This window comes from Barbus barbus (genome assembly GCF_936440315.1).
Source record: "Barbus barbus genome assembly, chromosome: 7".
In the NCBI taxonomy this organism is placed as follows: Eukaryota; Metazoa; Chordata; class Actinopteri; order Cypriniformes; family Cyprinidae; genus Barbus; species Barbus barbus.
In genome coordinates, this window is record NC_136735.1 from 13080507 (window position 1) to 13099216 (window position 18710).

At 37.5% G+C, this 18710-nt stretch overlaps 1 protein-coding gene across 3 annotated transcripts in view; it reads left to right on the forward strand.

Annotated features, from left to right (window-relative positions):
• Nucleotides 1–4163: 4163 nt before the first annotated feature.
• The window catches only part of LOC306873305 (huntingtin-like), a 55622-nt gene continuing 41075 nt past the window's right edge, over nucleotides 4164–18710 (forward strand). For 2 of the 3 annotated variants that reach the window (XM_079422499.1, XM_079422500.1), the window contains exons 1-20: nucleotides 4164–4540; nucleotides 5741–5824; nucleotides 6875–6995; nucleotides 7108–7167; nucleotides 8175–8254; nucleotides 8400–8538; nucleotides 10457–10598; nucleotides 10701–10879; nucleotides 11072–11276; nucleotides 12588–12632; nucleotides 12841–12918; nucleotides 13756–14123; nucleotides 15261–15384; nucleotides 15510–15628; nucleotides 15763–15874; nucleotides 16019–16156; nucleotides 16713–16871; nucleotides 16956–17053; nucleotides 17167–17306; nucleotides 17475–17538. In XM_079422499.1, the coding sequence (XP_079278625.1) occupies nucleotides 4443–4540; nucleotides 5741–5824; nucleotides 6875–6995; nucleotides 7108–7167; nucleotides 8175–8254; nucleotides 8400–8538; nucleotides 10457–10598; nucleotides 10701–10879; nucleotides 11072–11276; nucleotides 12588–12632; nucleotides 12841–12918; nucleotides 13756–14123; nucleotides 15261–15384; nucleotides 15510–15628; nucleotides 15763–15874; nucleotides 16019–16156; nucleotides 16713–16871; nucleotides 16956–17053; nucleotides 17167–17306; nucleotides 17475–17538 (2553 nt within the window). In that variant the 5' untranslated portion in view covers nucleotides 4164–4442. The remainder of the gene's footprint in view (nucleotides 4541–5740; nucleotides 5825–6874; nucleotides 6996–7107; nucleotides 7168–8174; nucleotides 8255–8399; nucleotides 8539–10456; nucleotides 10599–10700; nucleotides 10880–11071; nucleotides 11277–12587; nucleotides 12633–12840; nucleotides 12919–13755; nucleotides 14124–15260; nucleotides 15385–15509; nucleotides 15629–15762; nucleotides 15875–16018; nucleotides 16157–16712; nucleotides 16872–16955; nucleotides 17054–17166; nucleotides 17307–17474; nucleotides 17539–18710) is intronic. The other variant, XM_079422501.1, reaches the window with a different exon arrangement.

Here is an 18710-nt window from a genome sequence, read left to right on the forward strand (position 1 = left end):
ATTTATAGTTCCATATAAATGGATGAAACGGTGGATGAGGCACTTTTGTGAATTTTTCACTGCTGGAAACACTTCTTGAAATAATTTTTCTGTATATTTTTCTGTATCATTTCAGGTATGACAATTCTTTCAATGATTTCTCAATTTCGTTTTTTAAGTCAATGCTTTTCAAGACTTGTTCAGACTTATTTGTTTCTATGTTCCCCAGTTCTGTACAAACATGTGCAATTCATCCTTCCAAATCAATGATACACTCTCTGTATTCGACGAGTCTATAATATGGGTCTGTATTTGCAAGGGACACATTGGCAGCCTTGTCATTTTTGTTACTTTAGTACTTTTCTCCATTGTGGGAACACCAATCCATTGCTGGACCCTCTGGGTGTTCATTCACATCAAACCAAACTCTGTCTTTCCATTGAATATCAATATAGTGGAGCTGTTTTTTTTGCATCAATTGCATTATAGACTCATTTATTACCAGCTATCCCACTGTGACAGGTGATCGTTTGGTTGCCTTTTTCATTGGTCTCTGCTGGACAGTCAGGCCTCTTCTCCAGATGTGCATGTGCATGGAACATTACCTGGCAATGATTCATCCCGTAATATTCCTGAGATACAAGGGCATCCAGTACAGGATTGCATTGGCAACAGTAGCTTGGCTAATTGGAGCGGCCAACAGTGTGAGGCTCATTTTTATCGGAATAGAATATTTCCCAGATCATGTATTCTTTTTGGTTTTTTGCATTGCAGTGACAATAATCTCATTTTGTTGCGCTTCAGTCCTTTATGCTCTGAAGCGTCCAGGACCAGGTAAACGAACAAATGTAGAGATAACAAGAAAAGACAGACACAATAAAACTGACAGAGGCAGAGCTGTTGAGAACCAGCAGAAAAGGAAGGCCTTCAATATCATCTCTCATAGTTTAGCATCTATCCTGATTTGTTATCTTCCTCTAGTAGTATCTTATTTTATACGCATAGCTAAAATCAGTAAGCATACATACATTTGCAATGCATTTCCATTGCTTCTGTCCTTTAGTTTGACTGCTGTATTAATTTCTCCACTAGTCAGGATGTTTAATGAAGGCCAAATAAAAGAAATGATGTGCTTTTCAAAGCTTAGAGAACAAATGAAAGGAAAATAAGAGAACTAAAATAAATATTTATTGAAGCTTTAATGTTTATTTCATTTCTGATTTTTAAGAAGCAGAGAGACATGGCATTGGGATCGAACAGTATTTGAGAGTGCAAATGTCTGCAATGAATATCTGCTTGCTGTTGTAATCTTTCTTTCTTTCTTTTTGCAAAACAATGTTGTCTGGATAACATTTGGCACAAAAGAATCTTTTCTGTGTGAAACAACACAAACAATGGATTTACTTCTGATCACTGTAAAATGCATACATTGATAACCATGATAAATAAACAATGTTTTTGACCAGGACAATTGTGAAGGTCATGACTAATGTTTTCTAATAACAACAAAAACAAGCTTCATTCTGTTCATCAAAAGCAGCAATATTACCATAATTCAAATACATCCATTTCACTAGCAATAAGTAAAGTTATTTTGATATTATGTTTTGATTATGTATTGCTGGTCTACCACATTTAATAAGTAGTCACTGTTGTGACACTTTAAACTACAAAAGGCGCTACCAACATAACATTTGTAAATGTGTAAACAGCTTGCCATTTATATTGCAGTACTCAGCAACAGTTTCTAATCTGGTATCTATGCATTAATGGATACAGTCAACATTTCATAAAACTTTGTTGTAGTTTAGTGTGAAAGAAAACAAAACCCAGTTAGTACAGCTACTAATCTATTCCTGCGAGGAGGAAGTAAAGATAATTTTATAGTGTAAGTAGGTGTCCTATAAAGAAAAGTGAGTATATCACACAGTGAGTATATCTGATTTGTTTATCAATTAATTATTATATATTGGTCTACAATGTAGTGACTTTACAATTGTTTTAATGTGAAATCAAAACAGAGCAACCAAAACTGTAGACAAGTAGTTTTAAGCAGCTATTATCACTGAGCATTTCTGCTTATTGTACATTTATGTACATATTTCTGCCATTGTAAATGTTTTAATATTAACAAACAGCTGATCAGATGCATACAGCATATATCTACCCAAATAGCCATGAAGTTTGAAACTGCAGGCTGCTTTTTACACAGGTAGGATTGAAACTGGAATCAGTTTCAGTAGGAAAGACAGAGCGAACACAGTCGACTGTAGCAGCACATCTGTGGCTGCATACAATCAAGAATTCACTGCAAGGACTCCAAAGTCTCAAATCAACCAGACTGAGCCTCAGGAAACAGGTAGGCTACAAAATATAGTACATTTGAATGATAATGCAGTTATAAATGTAGACTAGCCTGTTTTCTTTTTCATTTAGGCTCTTCAGTGTTCTGCAAAGTGGTGGTTGTGTGCCTGGCGTTGCTGTTCGGTATTCTGCTGGCTGGTCTCATAGCTCTGGCATTTAATACAGAACAGACACTGTCCAGTTCAAGACTGACTATGACCAGTGTATAGATGATCAGGACTATCTGAATAGACGTTACTACAATCTGACTATAGAGAGAGATCAGCTGCAGGCTAGTGAAAAAATCCAAATGAAAATAGTACAGACTTTAGAAAAGCTGCTACTAGTTGGTAGGTAAATATTGTCTAAATATTGTAGTTAGTTTCACCTCAGCATAACATATTTGTACATACACAGTGACATAGTCATTTTTTACAACTATAATCTTTTAAGGGTGCATGACAGGAAGGAGCAACTTTTCCTCTCATATTTATTGTGTCTCTGCTACAATGTTCTCGTGGAATGAGAGCAGACACCGCTGTGCTGAGAAAGGAGCTTATCTTGTGATCATAAATAGTCCAGAGGAACAGGTCAGTGAGAGTGCAAAAAGAGACAAGCCTTAGAGTTAAGAGTCAATGAAATGTGATGGTATCTCAGATAACTGTGTCTGTACAATATGTACCATTATCATTGGTTTCAAATAATTTTGCCCACCTGGGTGCTAACCATTTCTTTACATATGGGCTGCAACAGGAATTCATATCTAATGTCCAAATAAACATATGGATAGGCCTTTCTGTAAATGTTACTGAGGGAGTGTGGAAATGGGTGGACAACGCTGAAGTAATCAAAGAGTGAGATCTGATTTATATGAGTTTTTTTTTCCCCCAAGCAAAAATTCTAAAAATATATGGAAACTCTGTGTTTTAGAAAGTTTATAGAGATTTCTTTTAATTAAAACTGTTATGTTCAGGTACTGGGCAACAGGAGAACCCAATGATGTAGATGGAATTGAAGATTGTGCAGAGATTTTAACTGGCCGACCAAGCCAAGAAAACTGGAACGACCTTTCACGTGAAGAAAAAAAAAACAATCCATATGTGAATATGAATATGAAATGCTTATTTTTAAGCCATGAAAGCATTATACATGCCTTTTTAGTTAAATAATCAGTAGAAAAATGGAATATATATGAAAGTCAAGAGAGACATTTTATACTCCTATAATATGCCTCTTCTTAATCTGACAACATTCAAAATCACGTGCTGTTTATTTAAAATAATTTGAACGTTTTTGTAAGTGATTTTTTGTCTGATTGTGTTTTTATTCCCGAATAAAAGTAAGTATTCACATGGAAGTATAACATCAGCATCACACCTGCTAAATTACACACTAGAAATGACCTTTATATTATATTTGATTCTTGAATTTTGAAGCCTAATTCAGATTTATTAGTCTGCTGTCTTGGTCTTCCTATATGGACAGAATACAGTTTTCAAAGATGGTGGATAATTGCAAACGAGTTCTACATGCTTTATGCTTTGCATTCAAACAATAGCCTAATAATAATAATAAAAAAAATGTTTTTGCTTTTAAAACTTTTCATGAAAAGATAAAAACACAACTAGGTGCGTAAAGTTTGTTCATTTTTACCTGCATTTTGCATACAGCAGTGATTGAAGGCAAGTCAGATCTAACTTTAGTAACTGATCTGGCGATAGTCTTGTATTAGTTCATGTCACTCAAACTCCCTACAGATATAAACGTCGTCGTGGATAGGTTTTATTATGACAAAGAGGACTTTAATTTTGACAGGAGTTTTATTAACCCGGAAATACAGCAGAACCGTCTCTCCCCTTACCCTGCTTTAAGATGGCTTTCAGAACTGGAAATGTTTTCAACTACCTTCTGATTATTTGGTTTGAATATCGGTCATAATCGGATGGTGTGTGGAAATTAGATCGGATTTGAGGGGGTTTTGGCCACTGTGCGACCTCGACGACAGCTTCAGTTTCCCTTCGGCGCCCGACAGCAGAGCTCTTACTCTGGCTGCAGCGTTGAGTTTGTAAATATTACCAGCTCTCCAGTCAGACTCCATCCAGACAAGTGCTTCTGAAAAAATGGCCACCATGGAGAAGCTGATGAAGGCGTTTGAGTCGCTCAAATCATTCCAGCAGCAGCAAGGCCCGCTGTCGGCCGAGGAGCTCGTCCAGAAACAGTGAGTGCTGAGCTCATGTTACTGCTGCTTCTTCGTCTTCATCTTCATCACCTGACACAGTCGCTGTAGTAATCTTGTCATCACATGCAGGAGGGCTTTCTCGTATAAAGCTGGTTATTGTTGTTGTTTTGGGCTTAAAGTCACATGACACGTTAAAACAGTCTAGAAAACCCAGTAGAAAACAATCAATTCTTGATTGCTGAACCAAAACGCATACTGAGAAATGTTTGTGTAAATTAAGTAGTTCTATGAATCTGTTCATCTCCTCATTTTACATCATCTTACAAAACGTGTTTTTACTTGCATATGCCACTCAACGTGACTCAATGCCATCAGATACAAAAAAAATTCAAATTGCTTCAAGCCAATATTCAGCTCCATGTATTGAATCTATTCAAATCTTGCAAAATTTCCCATTGGATTGGAATTGTGTGTAAATAAATGAAGCGATTTCCTCATTTAAGACACCAGATGCATTTGAATAGCCGAGTTGACTTTTCATTGCATTTGTTATTCATGAAAATGCATTAATTAATGACAGATTGACATTTTTCTGGGTAAAAAAATTAATAAAGCTGCACTGTGGAGCTTCTGTCTCCAAAAAAAAAATAATAAGAAGAAAATGCATACCTGGCAATAAAGCTCATTATCATTCTGATTCTAAAATGTCCCAAAATGAACTGTTTGGTACTATTTTAGATGTTAAAGGACCTGTCTGCCAAGCCTCTAAGTGATCATGCGTCAACCACTGTAATAGATAACCTATTACATATTTAGTTTTTCAAGGTTGAATGCTCCTCTGCTGAAGTCATTTGGTTGTGTTTAAATAAATTCAGATTTGTTGTAGATCACCACGAGTGAACAGTGATGTTATATGTGCCGTGGTTCAGAAGAACAGCTTTATTGCTGCATTGGTAGCCATTTTACATTAACCTAATGGATTTAGGTAATCAGTATTGGAAAATAAACAGTATCTGGCTGACTGTGGCCCAACTTAATATACTCACTGACTTTACAGATTAATGTCAGATTTACAACTCAGTTGCTTCTATTCATGTTGAGTTGCGTATTAGCAGCTCTTGTGTATGCTTATGAAGAAAATATATGCTGGAGATATTATTCATGTGTTTAATCAAATGTTATAAATTCAGTTTGTGTTTGTTTTCGTGACATTTCCAGTAATATTATGTTTTCTTACAGAAAAAAAGACCTTGCTACAACCAAAAAGGACAGAGTAACTCATTGCCTGACGATATGTGAAAACATTGTGGCACAGTCGCTGAGGTATGCAATAGTCAATGGACGGACACATCAGATTAAGGATAATCAGATTTGGTCATGTCTTATGAGTCATTGACAAAAGCCTGTTGATGCTGTGGCTAGGCTTTTTCACCCTTACAATGTAAATTCAGTGAAGGTATTCAAGATTAAAAATCCTGAATTATTACAAGTGGCCTTGCAAATTTTAATGTGAGTGCCAGCACGCTTGAAGTCAAATTCTCTCAGCTTGACTACACTTGAATTTAAAATAAATCTGTTTGGAAAAACAATGGCAGTAAATTAAAGAGTATTGTAAACTTTTATTGTAAAAAGCCTGCGCAGACTTTTTTGATAGGATCTTTCTGAATGTACTGTACTGTCAGCATATACACTACTGTTCAGAAGTTTAGGGACAATACAGATGTAGTGAAATCCTGGCTGAACTTGGGGAAAACGGTCCTGGGCTTTGACATAGTTTTTGGAAATTTTAATGGTAGAATTGACTTATAAATGGTCTTATAGTCATAACAGCTCATTTTCTACTGTTTTGGCTTTACTGGCCTTGCTGCAGTCATCCTAACGCTAAACTAGAGCTGAATCTGGAGCAGTACAGGTCATATACACACTGTAGCAATATGAAGTTTATTATTCATTTTGCTACATCGGACTCAAGGGGCTTCATTCTTTGCCTAACTGTGTAACCACAACCTTGTTTTTCAGTTAGCATTTACTTTTTTGGCCAGCAGAATTATTGCTAGACTGCACAACAGCTGCACAACGACATTCTCTTGGAGCTGTTAGTGTTTGAGGGATTTGCTGATAGTAACATCTGGATTTAAAAAGGAACAGACCACACTCAAATGTGTAGTCTCCTGCTTTTCTTTTATAATCTTAATCAGTGGCAAAGTCAAATTGCTTTTGTTGGGACAAAATATACATAATGCACATTTTATCAGGGCCGCTGCTAGTTTGAAAGTTTTAGCCTACAGTTTGTTAGCAAGCTAATATTGTTGTCACAGCTGTGTATGTAATGTATGTGATTCCACTGAGACTTTTTCACTGTGACTTTATCAGGACTTCTCCAGAGTTCCAGAAACTTCTCGGAATCGCTATGGAAATGTTCTTGTTGTGCAGTGACGACAAGGAGTCTGACGTCAGGATGGTGGCAGATGAGTGCCTCAACAAAATCATCAAAGTAAGTCATGTACACTTGATATATCTCATATATATCATTTGGACTCTAATGATGATTACAGTTACATTACATTATTATGTAATGTACATTTACATTAAATAATTTCTTGCAGGCATTGATGGATTCCAACTTGCCAAGGCTACAGCTTGAACTGTACAAAGAGATTAAAAAGGTGAATCAGATTGTATTCTTTTTATGAGATTTGGATGTAACACAAATTTTTCTTGCCCCCCCCCCCCCCCCCCCTTTTTTTTTTTTTTTACATTTGATATTGAGGGTGAGAGTATAGAAGCCCGTTTGGGCCGCTGAATAAAAAAATGAAAAAGGTGATTACGACTTTTTATCTAACAATTCTGCCTTTTTTTTTCTCAGAATTGCGTGATATAAACTGAGAAATAAAGTCAGAACTGTGAGATATAAACAATTGGTTATTGTTTTGTTTTGACTTTTTATTTCTCAGAATTGCGAATTTATATCTTGCAATTCTGACTTTTTTCGCACATATCGAAAAAATCGAACATATCAGTCCACAACCCCCCCCTCAAAACTGGACTTTAACTTGCATTTGCGAGTTTATATCACGTAATTCTGACTTTATAACTCACAATTGTGAGTTTATACCTCTCAATTCTGAGAAAAAAAAGTCAGAATTGCAAGACATAAACTCGCAATTGCGGGAGAAAAGGTCAGAATTGTTACAGAATAAAAACATAATTCTAAATCGTAATTCTGACTTTATATTGCAATTGCGAGTTTATATTACTTAATTCTGACTTTATAACTCACAATTGTGAGTTTATATCACGCAATTCTGAGGAAAAAAAAAGTCAGAATTGTGAGATAAAAGGTCGCAATAACCTTTTTTATTTTTATTCAGTGGCGGAAACGGGCTTCCATATGAGAGAGAGTTTAGTCATGAAATTCTGGTATAGGATTCTGAGCACAAGGAATATATTGTCTGATTGGTTATATATTTTGTTTTTCTTTGGGTGCAAATAGACAGTTGGTCTGTTATTCATTTTGCTTTGTTCTTGGTATAAACAATGCTTTATTGTTTTTTCTAGGTGAGAGTGTTTTTGGAAATGGCATACTGTATAGTTTTCGTAGGTACAGGGGTCTTGTTTTCTCTAGGGAAATGTACAGATCACTAATAAAGCACTGCTCTGTTTATTTCCACAGAACGCTGCCTCTCGGAGTCTGCGGGCAGCCTTGTGGAGGTTTGCTGAGCTTGCTCACCTAGTGCGTCCTCAGAAATGCAGGTATGCTTATTGACTTAAAGTCAATTACTTCTATTGGTCTGCTCAGGAATAAGTGAAACTGATATTGGGTTAGTGATTACAAAATGAAAATCATGCTTCTAATTGTAATGATCAGCAAACACACATGAATTTTTGTTCTCCTCAGGCCGTACCTTGTGAATCTTCTGCCATGTCTGACACGGATCACTAAACGTCAGGAGGAGACTGTGCAGGAAACTCTTTCTTCTTCAATTCCTAAAATCATGGCCGCCCTGGGACACTTTGCCAATGATGGAGAGATCAAGGTAATAACTGCAGTCTGTGAGTTCAGTACTATAATGAAAAACTCAAAGGAAACCACTGTAACCAATGTTTTATGGTTTAGCTGAATGTTGCGCTTTAAAGAACCACATCACCTGATTTTCATGTGGAAATCATTTGACTCAAATGTCACAACACCACCATATTAACCATGGCCCCTGGCCTGAATTCTGTGATTTGGCACCTCAGTGCAGGATTTCCCACACGTTATCTTCTCTCACTGTCTGAAGCCGTGAATGCGCAGTGGTGACATCATCTTCCCAATATGGAATGTGACTCAGACTGGATTTAATTATCCATGAGCCTCCTCTCCCTCACATCAGTAGGAGACGGAAAGAGTCTGTTCCCTTGCCAAGAACACATTTACATTTAAAGACAGGAGATTTGTCAGTTTAGTGTAGTTTACGTATGTTTAAATCCAGCTAAATTCATTAAAGGGGTCATATAACGTTGCTAAAAAGAATATTATTTTGTGTATTTGGTGTAATGCAATGTGTTTATGCGGTTTAAGGTTAAAAAAACACATAATTTTCCACATACTGTACATTATTTTTGCTCCTCTATGTCCCGTCTTTCTGAAATGCGTCGATTTTTACAAAGCTCATCGTTCTGAGAAGTGAGGCCTGCTCTGATTGGCCAGCTTTCCAGTGCGTTGTGATTGGCTGAATACCTCATGTGTGAGACGGAAATGTTACGCCCCCTCACCGTATTGTGATGCCGTATCCCAGCGCGATGACACAAAAACAATAAAACCCATTATAAACTAGGCATTTGTTGCATCCAGTGGGTACATAACTGATAATACTGATTATATCCTCTTTTGGAAGCCCAAACAAAGTACTTTGCTTTCACAACGAAACAGCGTCTCCAGGACAGGGAGCCAGGGGCAGCAACAATACTACAGCGAGAGTAATAGTTCCGCCTTCTTTCTTTGCATATACATTTGGCAGTGTTTTGCAAATATCCCCACACCATGCCGTAGACATGTGAGGGCGTGTTTGAATGAGCTGTTTTAGGGGGGCATGGCAGAGAACTTTTATAAAGAATATCTCTTTGGTTTTGAGACTATAGTCTGTGCAACTTCAGGGATCTTATCTATGTATGCACAAACAGCTTGTAACACTCCAAAGAGAAAGGAAAACTAGAAATCGCATCATATGACCCCTTTAATGCACAAATTTCACATGCAAGGTCAAGTGAAGGTCCTTGGAAAGACAGGAGACAAAGACAAATCACAATACACAACCTTTCAAAATTTTAGGGTCTGTAAAATTGTTTTATGTTTTTGAAAGAAGTCTCTTATGCTCTCCAATGCTGCATTTATTCGATCAAAAATACTCAGAATTTCCTGCAACCATTACTTCAGTCTTCAGTGTCACATGATCCTTCAGAAATTATTCTAATATGCTGATTTTTTATGATTTTATGCTGAAAAGAGTTTTGCTGTTTAATTTTGTGGAAACCATAATACTTTTTCAAGAAAGTTCAAAAGAACATTTTTTTTTATTAAAACAGAAGTAGTATGCATGTCTTTAAGGTCACTTTTGAAAAAGAAATACTAATTTCTAAAGAAGAATTGTACTTTGAATACTAATGTACCTCTTCAGATGACAATCTGTTGCAGAAGAGGGATCACAGATTCGCAAGGGAAAACACTAATTAATGTTCCTAGACTTCTCTTACGTCCTTTTCTTACAAAATAAAAAAACTAATTAAAGTATTCTCAAAGTATTAAAAGTATAAAGTATTATAATTAGTAGCGCAAATTAAACAATATGATTTCATAATCTCACTTCATGTTTAAATTACTCATTCACATTCTTATCATATTCAATAAATGATTCTTATCCCAATCACTTTGAATGTGGCACTTATGATGTCACTCTGTGAATGTGTATGTAGATGCTGCTGAAGGCCTTTGTTGCCAATCTGAAGTCCAGTTCTCCCACTATTCGCCGAACAGCGGCCAGCTCGGCTGTCAGTGTGTGTCAGCACTCACGCAGAACACACTACTTCTACACCTGGCTCCTCAACGTGCTGCTCAGTAAGACGCTCACACACACTCTGAAACACATACACTGGAAAAACATGGTCAAACGGTGTGTTTCAGATGTCTTAATTCATCTTCCTGTTTTCTCTCTCTCAGGTTTGGTTGTGCCAGTGGATGAGGAACATTCCAGTCACCTGATTCTGGGTGTATTACTGATGTTGCGCAACCTGATGCCTCTTCTTCAGCAGCAGGCTCCTAACACCAGTCTGAAGGGCAGCTTTGGGCTCGTTCGTAAAGAGGCAGACGTCACCCCTACACCTGAGCAGCTCATTCAGGTACCAGAGCTGAAAAAGCTCATTGTATTCTTGTGATTTGACTTATTGGTATGATGGAAAACAGGATTTTCCTGGCTCCCCCTTAATCATTTATTGAAATTCCTTCGCTACATTCAGTAAAGCTGAATTTTCAGCAGTTTTGCTATGTTGTTATGATTCATTGTGTGTTGCTGTGAATTCTTTGTTTCTTAGGTCTATGAACTGACCCTGCACTACACGCAGCACTGGGATCATAATGTGGTGACGGCATCTCTGGAGCTTCTGCAGCAGGTGTTTCGCACTCCTCCCCCTGAGCTCCTGAACGCACTCATCACATGTGGCAAAATATCACACACCAGTGTCTTCAGAGAAGAGACTGAGAGCCGCGCACGCAGTGGCAGCATTCTTGAGCTTATTGGTAAATATTGCATTTATACAGTCCGTTGAATTTATCTCATCAGTGATCATGCCGTAATAGTTTGGTCAGTCGTCTCTGTTTCACTGTCAGTGGAGAAGCATCCTGTGAGAAAATAAGGTTTGTGTTGGGTACGTAAGCGACTTTCATAAGTAGACATCGACTGATAGTAGCTGATACCGATAACTATATTTGCATTACATTTACATTTAGTCATTTAGCAGACTCTTTTATCCAAAGAGACTTACAAATGAGGACAATGGAAGCAATCAAAATCAACAAAAGAGCAATGATACGCAAGTGCTATAACAAGTCTCTGTTAGCTTAACGCAGTACACGTAGCAAGGTTTTTTTTTAAATTATATAATAAATAAAAAGAAAACCGAAAGAATAGAGCAAGCTAGTGTTAGAGGCCTTTTTTGCTTTTGTTTATTGTATAATAAAAAGAAAACCAATAGGTAGAATTCAGAAAAATTAAAAAAGCTAGTCTTATTTTTTATTTTTATTTTAAGAAAACAAGCAGTAAATGAATATAGCGCAAGTCTAAAAGGGACAAGTTTTTTAAAGAAAGAATTAGAGTAGAGAGTGCTAGAGTTAGAGGGTCAAATAAAGTATAAATAAAAATATAACTAAAAATGGAAAATGTAGTCAGTCGCAGATTAATCGGCCGATTGTTTTTAGAATCGGTAAGATGAATGAAAACGATTCCCTTAATGTAAAAAATCAGCAAACTTTATTATAAAATTAACAGTAATGAGTTATTCATTATAATGTTTGTAATGATTCAAATAAATAATTTTTATACATACAAAATCACTATTGACAAATTTATTATTTTAATTTTGATGTCATATGAAATATTTACGTAATGTACAAGAAAGGGTGAGAGAAAAATGTGCATAACTACTTCATAAAGTTTATTTTGCAAGGCCAGGCAGAAGAACATGGAGCAAAAAAAGTATCACAAAGAATTTTACGATGACCCATTTATTTGGTAAAACTATGACTATCGGTCAACCTCCATTTGTGGAGTAATCATCTGTAATGTTTGGATTTATTATCTGAAATTGTTAAAGTTCTCTCTTTGTATTTTAATTCAAATCTTTGTTACTCACTAATGACAAGCCCTCTTAATATTTTCCACGCTGTTTCTTAATATTGCCTATTCTGTTTGACTGATAACTACTTCAAAATTCACTGCAGCAATTTTCACGATGCATGTGATCTTCATCCTCTGCTTCTTCCTTCTGCTAACCCTAAAATTGAATTTTTGGGCTTTTTCTGCTCTCTTCACTTCCTGTTTCCTGCATACAGCCGGTGGGTCAACATGCAGTCCTCTCCTCCTCAGGAAGCAGAAAGGTGACTTCTTGACTGCCCTTCTTTTGCGTCTAACCTACTGACATGTTTCTGTGTTCGTTTCGAGGGCTGTCTGTGGCATGTTATTAAAGCAGTTTTGATACTAAATGTGCAGTTGGAGTTTTAGACTAAGAAATTTAGAATGGTGTTTAAAATAGAAAAACGTTTGTTGTATTGTAATGATAAGCCTTGTTTGTTGTGTTGTGCTCAGGTAAGCTGTTGTCAGGTGAAGAAGAGGGTTTGGAGGATGACCCTGAGAGGGCAGAGGTTTCCACAGGATCGTTCTCTGGTAAGTTGAGGAGAGGAGTACGGTTACGTTGGAAGACGTGTGAATTTCTCCTGACAGATGAAAAAATAAATAAAAAAACAGCGTTAACATCTCATAAAGTAACCTGAAAGAGGGACCAGAGTCATATTAAGGAATCAGAATGTTATATACAATATTGTTCAAAAATTCAGTAAGATTTTTTTTAACAATAGTTCTATTGAGCAAGGATGCACCAAATTGATTAAGTTACATGAAATACTTTTATAATGTTATAAAAATATTGAATTTATGATTTTATAAAATGTTGTTCTTTTGAACTTCATCAAAAAGTCATGAAAAAATGTATTATGGTTTTCACAAATATTAAGCAAACACAACTGTTTTCAACATTGATATTAAGAAATTTTGATTGAGCACAATAGATAAATAAGTACATTACTGAATGAATGAATGAATGTTTCTTGTGCACCAAATCAGCATAAGGATTTGAAGGATCATGTGACACTGAAGAGTGGAGTAATGGTTGCATAAAATTTGTCACAGTTATTTTAAATTGTTATAATGTTTTACCTTTTACCTTTTCAGTTTCTGACCACAAAATTGGATGCTAATTATTCTAGAGTAGATTTGAGGATTTTGCTGTTTTGATTGAGCACCTTAACAACCACATAGCCACATGCTAGAAATTACTTAAAACTCCCGTAGCCCGGGGTATCATGGCCTTGAATTTCGCTTTCTTCAAAAAAAAAAAAATTAAGCTCATTTTTATTTGTACACACTCCTTGAATTCAAACAAATGCATTGCTTGTAATGTATGGCAGGGTTAATGGTTTGTTTTTCTCTGTCACTTTCTTCAAGCCTCGGTTGGTGGCGACAGCTCTAGTGAAGCTCCCTCCTCATCGGGCGTTTCGTCTCTTGGCACATCTGACATCATCACAGAGCAGCCACGCTCCTCCCAGCATGCCTTGCAGGCGGGAGACTCAGTGGACCTGAGTGCATCAGAGCAGGGTGTAGGGCCTGATACTCCAGATGAGGAAGACGAGGAGGACATGCTAAGTCGCAGCTCAAGCGGGGGCGCCGGGGTCGTCAGCACGTCCGGTGACTTAGTAACCGAAGGCAACCAGATATTGACGGGAGCCATGTCGTCATCGCCCCCTAGTGACAGTTCCCAGACGACTACGGAGGGGCCGGACTCTGCCGTGACGCCTTCAGACTGCGCCGAGCTCGTAAGTGTCACCAGCACCAGCAGACGCTATCGGAACTATTCACCACCTTCCCCAACTCCCACAGAAGGGCCGGACCCGCACTCCGACAGCGAGTCATCTCTCTACAGGCCATCCTCTTCCTCCTCCTCTACCTCGACTTCTTCCTCCATCTTTTCTGCCATCTCTTCCTCTAGCAGTAGTGACCAGGTCAGCAGAGGACGGGGGGTGAGGCTGTTGTTGCTCTTCCCCGTCCTGATAGAACCCCGCCCCTCATTTGCTCCACCCCCCACATGCACGGCCTCTTTCCTGAGGTGTTCGAATGCCTTTTATTTCCCTGATTCTGGACCAGTGATTAAAAACCTAGTCCCAACAATGCTGACGCTGATCTCAGATCAGTTTTAAGGGCTTCATTTGATCATAAATCATTGTTGTTATTGTTAACTAAAACTTTTAAAAATAATTTTTGTTAATTGAAAAAAATCGCTTTTAAAATAAAAGTATTGGATGAAATGCATAAGTAAAAATAAAAAACTAAATTAGGAATGTTTGACAAGTATTACAATTACTAAAACTGAAATAGAAATAAATTAACGCTAAATAGAAATGTTTAAAGAAAACAAACATTAATAAAAATGACAAGCACAAAACAAAATGACTAAAAGTTAAAATGAAAACTGAAATAACACTAATATTAATATTAATAAATAATACTAAAATAACATTGGTTTGAATTTAAGCCATTTCCCTGTTTTGATAAAAGCTATGATCTCTGGCCACAAGCTCCCTTCTGCCAAATTAGGAGACTAAAATTTATAAACTAATATCTAGTGAGTCATTAAATCCTCAATATGTTTTGGTAATGCAGCTGGCCATTAACACCCTACTTTTGGTTTTTGCGAGGCCCAAAATTGTCTTGACATGCATATTATTATGCAAAAGAAAGTTGTGATCAAGCAATATTTGAGTTCCTAAAGTGATACTGCATGTCTGACTATTACTGTTCTTTGTGTGTATTTGCATGAATGAGCTGATGTGAATGTTTATGCTTGTTTGTGAGTTTGGTCCATTCTCTTGTGTCTTGTCTCATATACTGATGTGTGTTTGTATATAAATGTGTATGTGTAAATATATATCATATATCATGTGTGTGATGTTTAGGTGCTGGACGGCAGTGAGAGTCAGTACTCAGGGATGCAGATTGGCACACTTCAGGATGAGGAGGAGGAGGGCGCAGCTCCACCACCTGACAAAATACCAGAACCTTTCTCTCAGTCAGCACTGGGTACATGCTCATTTTGTACTCTTGCTCAGAAATACACCCTGCTCTAATGGTCTAACTTGTGTGTCAAGTGCACATGTTTATTAGTCATCCTTTTAGCTCACAGTTCTGCTTTCTCTTGTCGTCAGCTTTAAGTAAGCCCCATCTTCTGGAGGGAAAAGGTCATAACAGGCAATCATCTGATAGCAGTGTGGATCGATTCATACCAAAGGAAGAGGTTTTGGAACCCGCAGAACTCGACAACAAGGTAAAAACGTACATAATCTTTATAGTCCAAATGAATAATATCGTTCATCTCAGTTGGTCACTGATTCTTTACAGAGATCTAGTAGTTAAACTGCAAATCATGTGAATATTTTGTATGTATTCTATGTGTTTTAGCCATCTAGGATTAAAGGAGATATTGGGCACTATACTGACCTAAAGGAAGAGCCTCTGGTGCACTGTGTCCGGCTGTTGGCTGCCTCCTTCCTGCTCACCGGCCAAAGAAATGGTGGGAAATAAGACATTTACTCTCATGTGTTGCTTGATTCTGTATTTGTCACAATAGCATACAAGTGCTTTTGGGTGTTGGTGTTTGCTAGTTGGACATTAGTGTCTTTCTTCATTAAATAATTAGTCTGTGTGTGTGTTGTAGGGCTGGTTCCTGATAATGAGGTCCGTGTGAGCGTTAAGGCGTTAGCCGTCAGCTGTGTGGGGGCAGCAGCAACTCTTCTACCTAAAGCCTTCTTTAACAAACTCTACCTGCAGCCACTAGAAGGACAACAACCAGACGGTGAGAGAAATACTGACCTTTTGTCTTTTGTTTAGTTTAGCTTTGTTTTGGTTTGGTTCAGTTTAGTTTGGTTTGTTTTTTTTGTTTTGACATTTTTTATTTTGGTTCGTTTTGTTTTGTTTTGGTTGGGATTGCTTTTTTTATCTTGCCATTTTTTTGGTTTAGAAATTCTACATTTGCTTTTATTTTTGTTTATGTTTTGTTTTGTCTTTAGATTACCTTTTATTTAGTTTCTGTCTTTTTTTGTACATGTCTCATTTTTGGTAGGGACGAGTCAAGGACTCAGGCGCAGAGCTCAACAGTCTTTATCATAATTCAAAAATAAAACAAAAATAAACAGAAACTACCCCGTAAGGGAAAATACTTAGCCACAGCAAAATAAGACAGGACGCGGCGGGGCAGGACACACTGGGAACCAATAGGACCACAGAAACATTAGATGACGATCTAGCAAAGAGCAGGGAGAATAAAAAGGGAAAAATAAAGGAGCTTTCAGACCTCAAAACTGAAATGATACCAAATTAGATAACTGAGCTTGTTGTCTTTGTGTGAACAGAGCAACAGTACATCAGTGATATACTGCAGTGCATTGAACATGGGGATCCTCAGATCAGAGGAGCCACAGCCATTCTGTGTGGGGGTTTAATCCAAGCCATCCACCTCAAGACACGCTACAACACGGAGGCATGGCTGTCCCAGATCCACTCTGTCACAGGTGAGAACTACAGCTGCAGCTCGATCTAATGAATCACACTCTCTGAAGCCTGTCTTCACAATCTTTGTCTTTCTGTTTTCTCAGGAAACTCTGTGACACTGGAAAACTTTGTGCCTCTGCTGCAGCGAAGTCTGAAAGATGAATCTTCAGTCACATGTAAAATGGCCTGTGCTGCTGTTAGGGTGAGAATATATATAAATGCATGTTCCTCGGATCATTTTAAACATGTAAAGAATGCTAGTTTATGTTTGTCTGTTAGAGGAATTTAAAATATTGTGTTTTTACACAACTGCAGCACTGTATCATGGCGTTGTGCAATGGCAGTCTAAGTGAACTTGGCCTGCAACTACTCATTGATCTGCTGACCTTGAAGGACTGCCCCTATTGGCTGGTTCGCACTGAGCTTTTGGAGACGCTTGCTGAGATAGATTTCCGGTAAGTGGACACAAACTTTACTTGTATTTGAAAACTTTGTAAAACACATATTGATGCAATCTTTTATAAGGCACATATTTCATAATGACTATATGACTGCTGAACTTTGTGGAAAAAAATAACAAACATATAATTATTAAAATCACCTGCTGTTTCTGTGTTTGGCAGGTTGGTAAGTTTTTTGGAGAGAAAAACTGAGAAGTTGCACAAAGGAGAGCATCACTATACTGGGGTAAATCATCTTTCTTTCTTTTCTCAATTTAAGATGGTTTGTGTGTTATTTATTTGTTTTATTAATCTAGTATTAAATAATGATTAAAAAGAATAATAAAGATAATACTTCTGTCATAATTCACTCTTCATGTTGTTCTCGTATTACTTTTTCATGAAACACACAAGGATACATTTTTGAAGAATATACTTCATATGATCATATGATTTTATGTAAAAAAACTAAAAAAAACTAATAAAAGTATAAAATAATCATCAAAAATTAAAATTTCAGTTTACATATTGCCAGTTCAGCAACATGTTATATGTAAAACACACACACACTTCCTGAATATGGTTGTTTAATTAATTAGGGCCCAAGCCAGTAAGGCGCAGGGCCCTATTGTTCTTCTAAGGATTATTAGGGCCCAAGCCAGTAAGGCGCAGGGCCCTATTGTTCTTCTAAGGATTATTATTAGGGCCCAAGCCAGTAAGGCGCAGGGCCCTATTGTTCTTCTAAGGATTATTATTTTTTTTTTTATTATTTTTTATTTCGACTATCCGGGTACTTTTGGGGGCCTTAACGTGCCCGAAAACTCTTGAAAATTGGCACGCACGTTGGAACCTGCGGCCATTAGGACGCGGCTGAGGCTGGGACCCGGGCGGGGCACAGGGGCTCTACGGCGCCCCCTGGAAAATTGTCAGAAAGCTTGATGTATAGCTCACACATACTTGCACGTATTCATATGAAACTCGGTACACATATAGAACTCATTGAGCCGAACAACTTCCGTGCAGCATTTCATAGGCTCCGCCCAACAGGAAGTCGGCTATTCAGGGCTGTTTAAAAAGCGCATGTTCTGGAATTTGATATACTCCTCTGAGGATTTCCATACGATTGCCACCAAACTCGGTGAACATGATCTCAAGACATTGGGGATGCTAAATTGCGAAGATATTTTTGATATGTCGAACGGTTTGCCCGTGGCGAGGCGATGAAGTTATGGCGAAAAATGAGACCCAGGAAATGCCTAATAACGTCCACATACATTGTATGATGTAGATCAAACTCCAGTGATTTGTTCGTTGTATGATGCCGATCGGATAGATGTGACTATTATGACTGAAAGTTATAGCGCCACCAACTGGCTGCAGGAAGTGTGTCATTTTCAAAATGCTTTGAATTCAGCATCT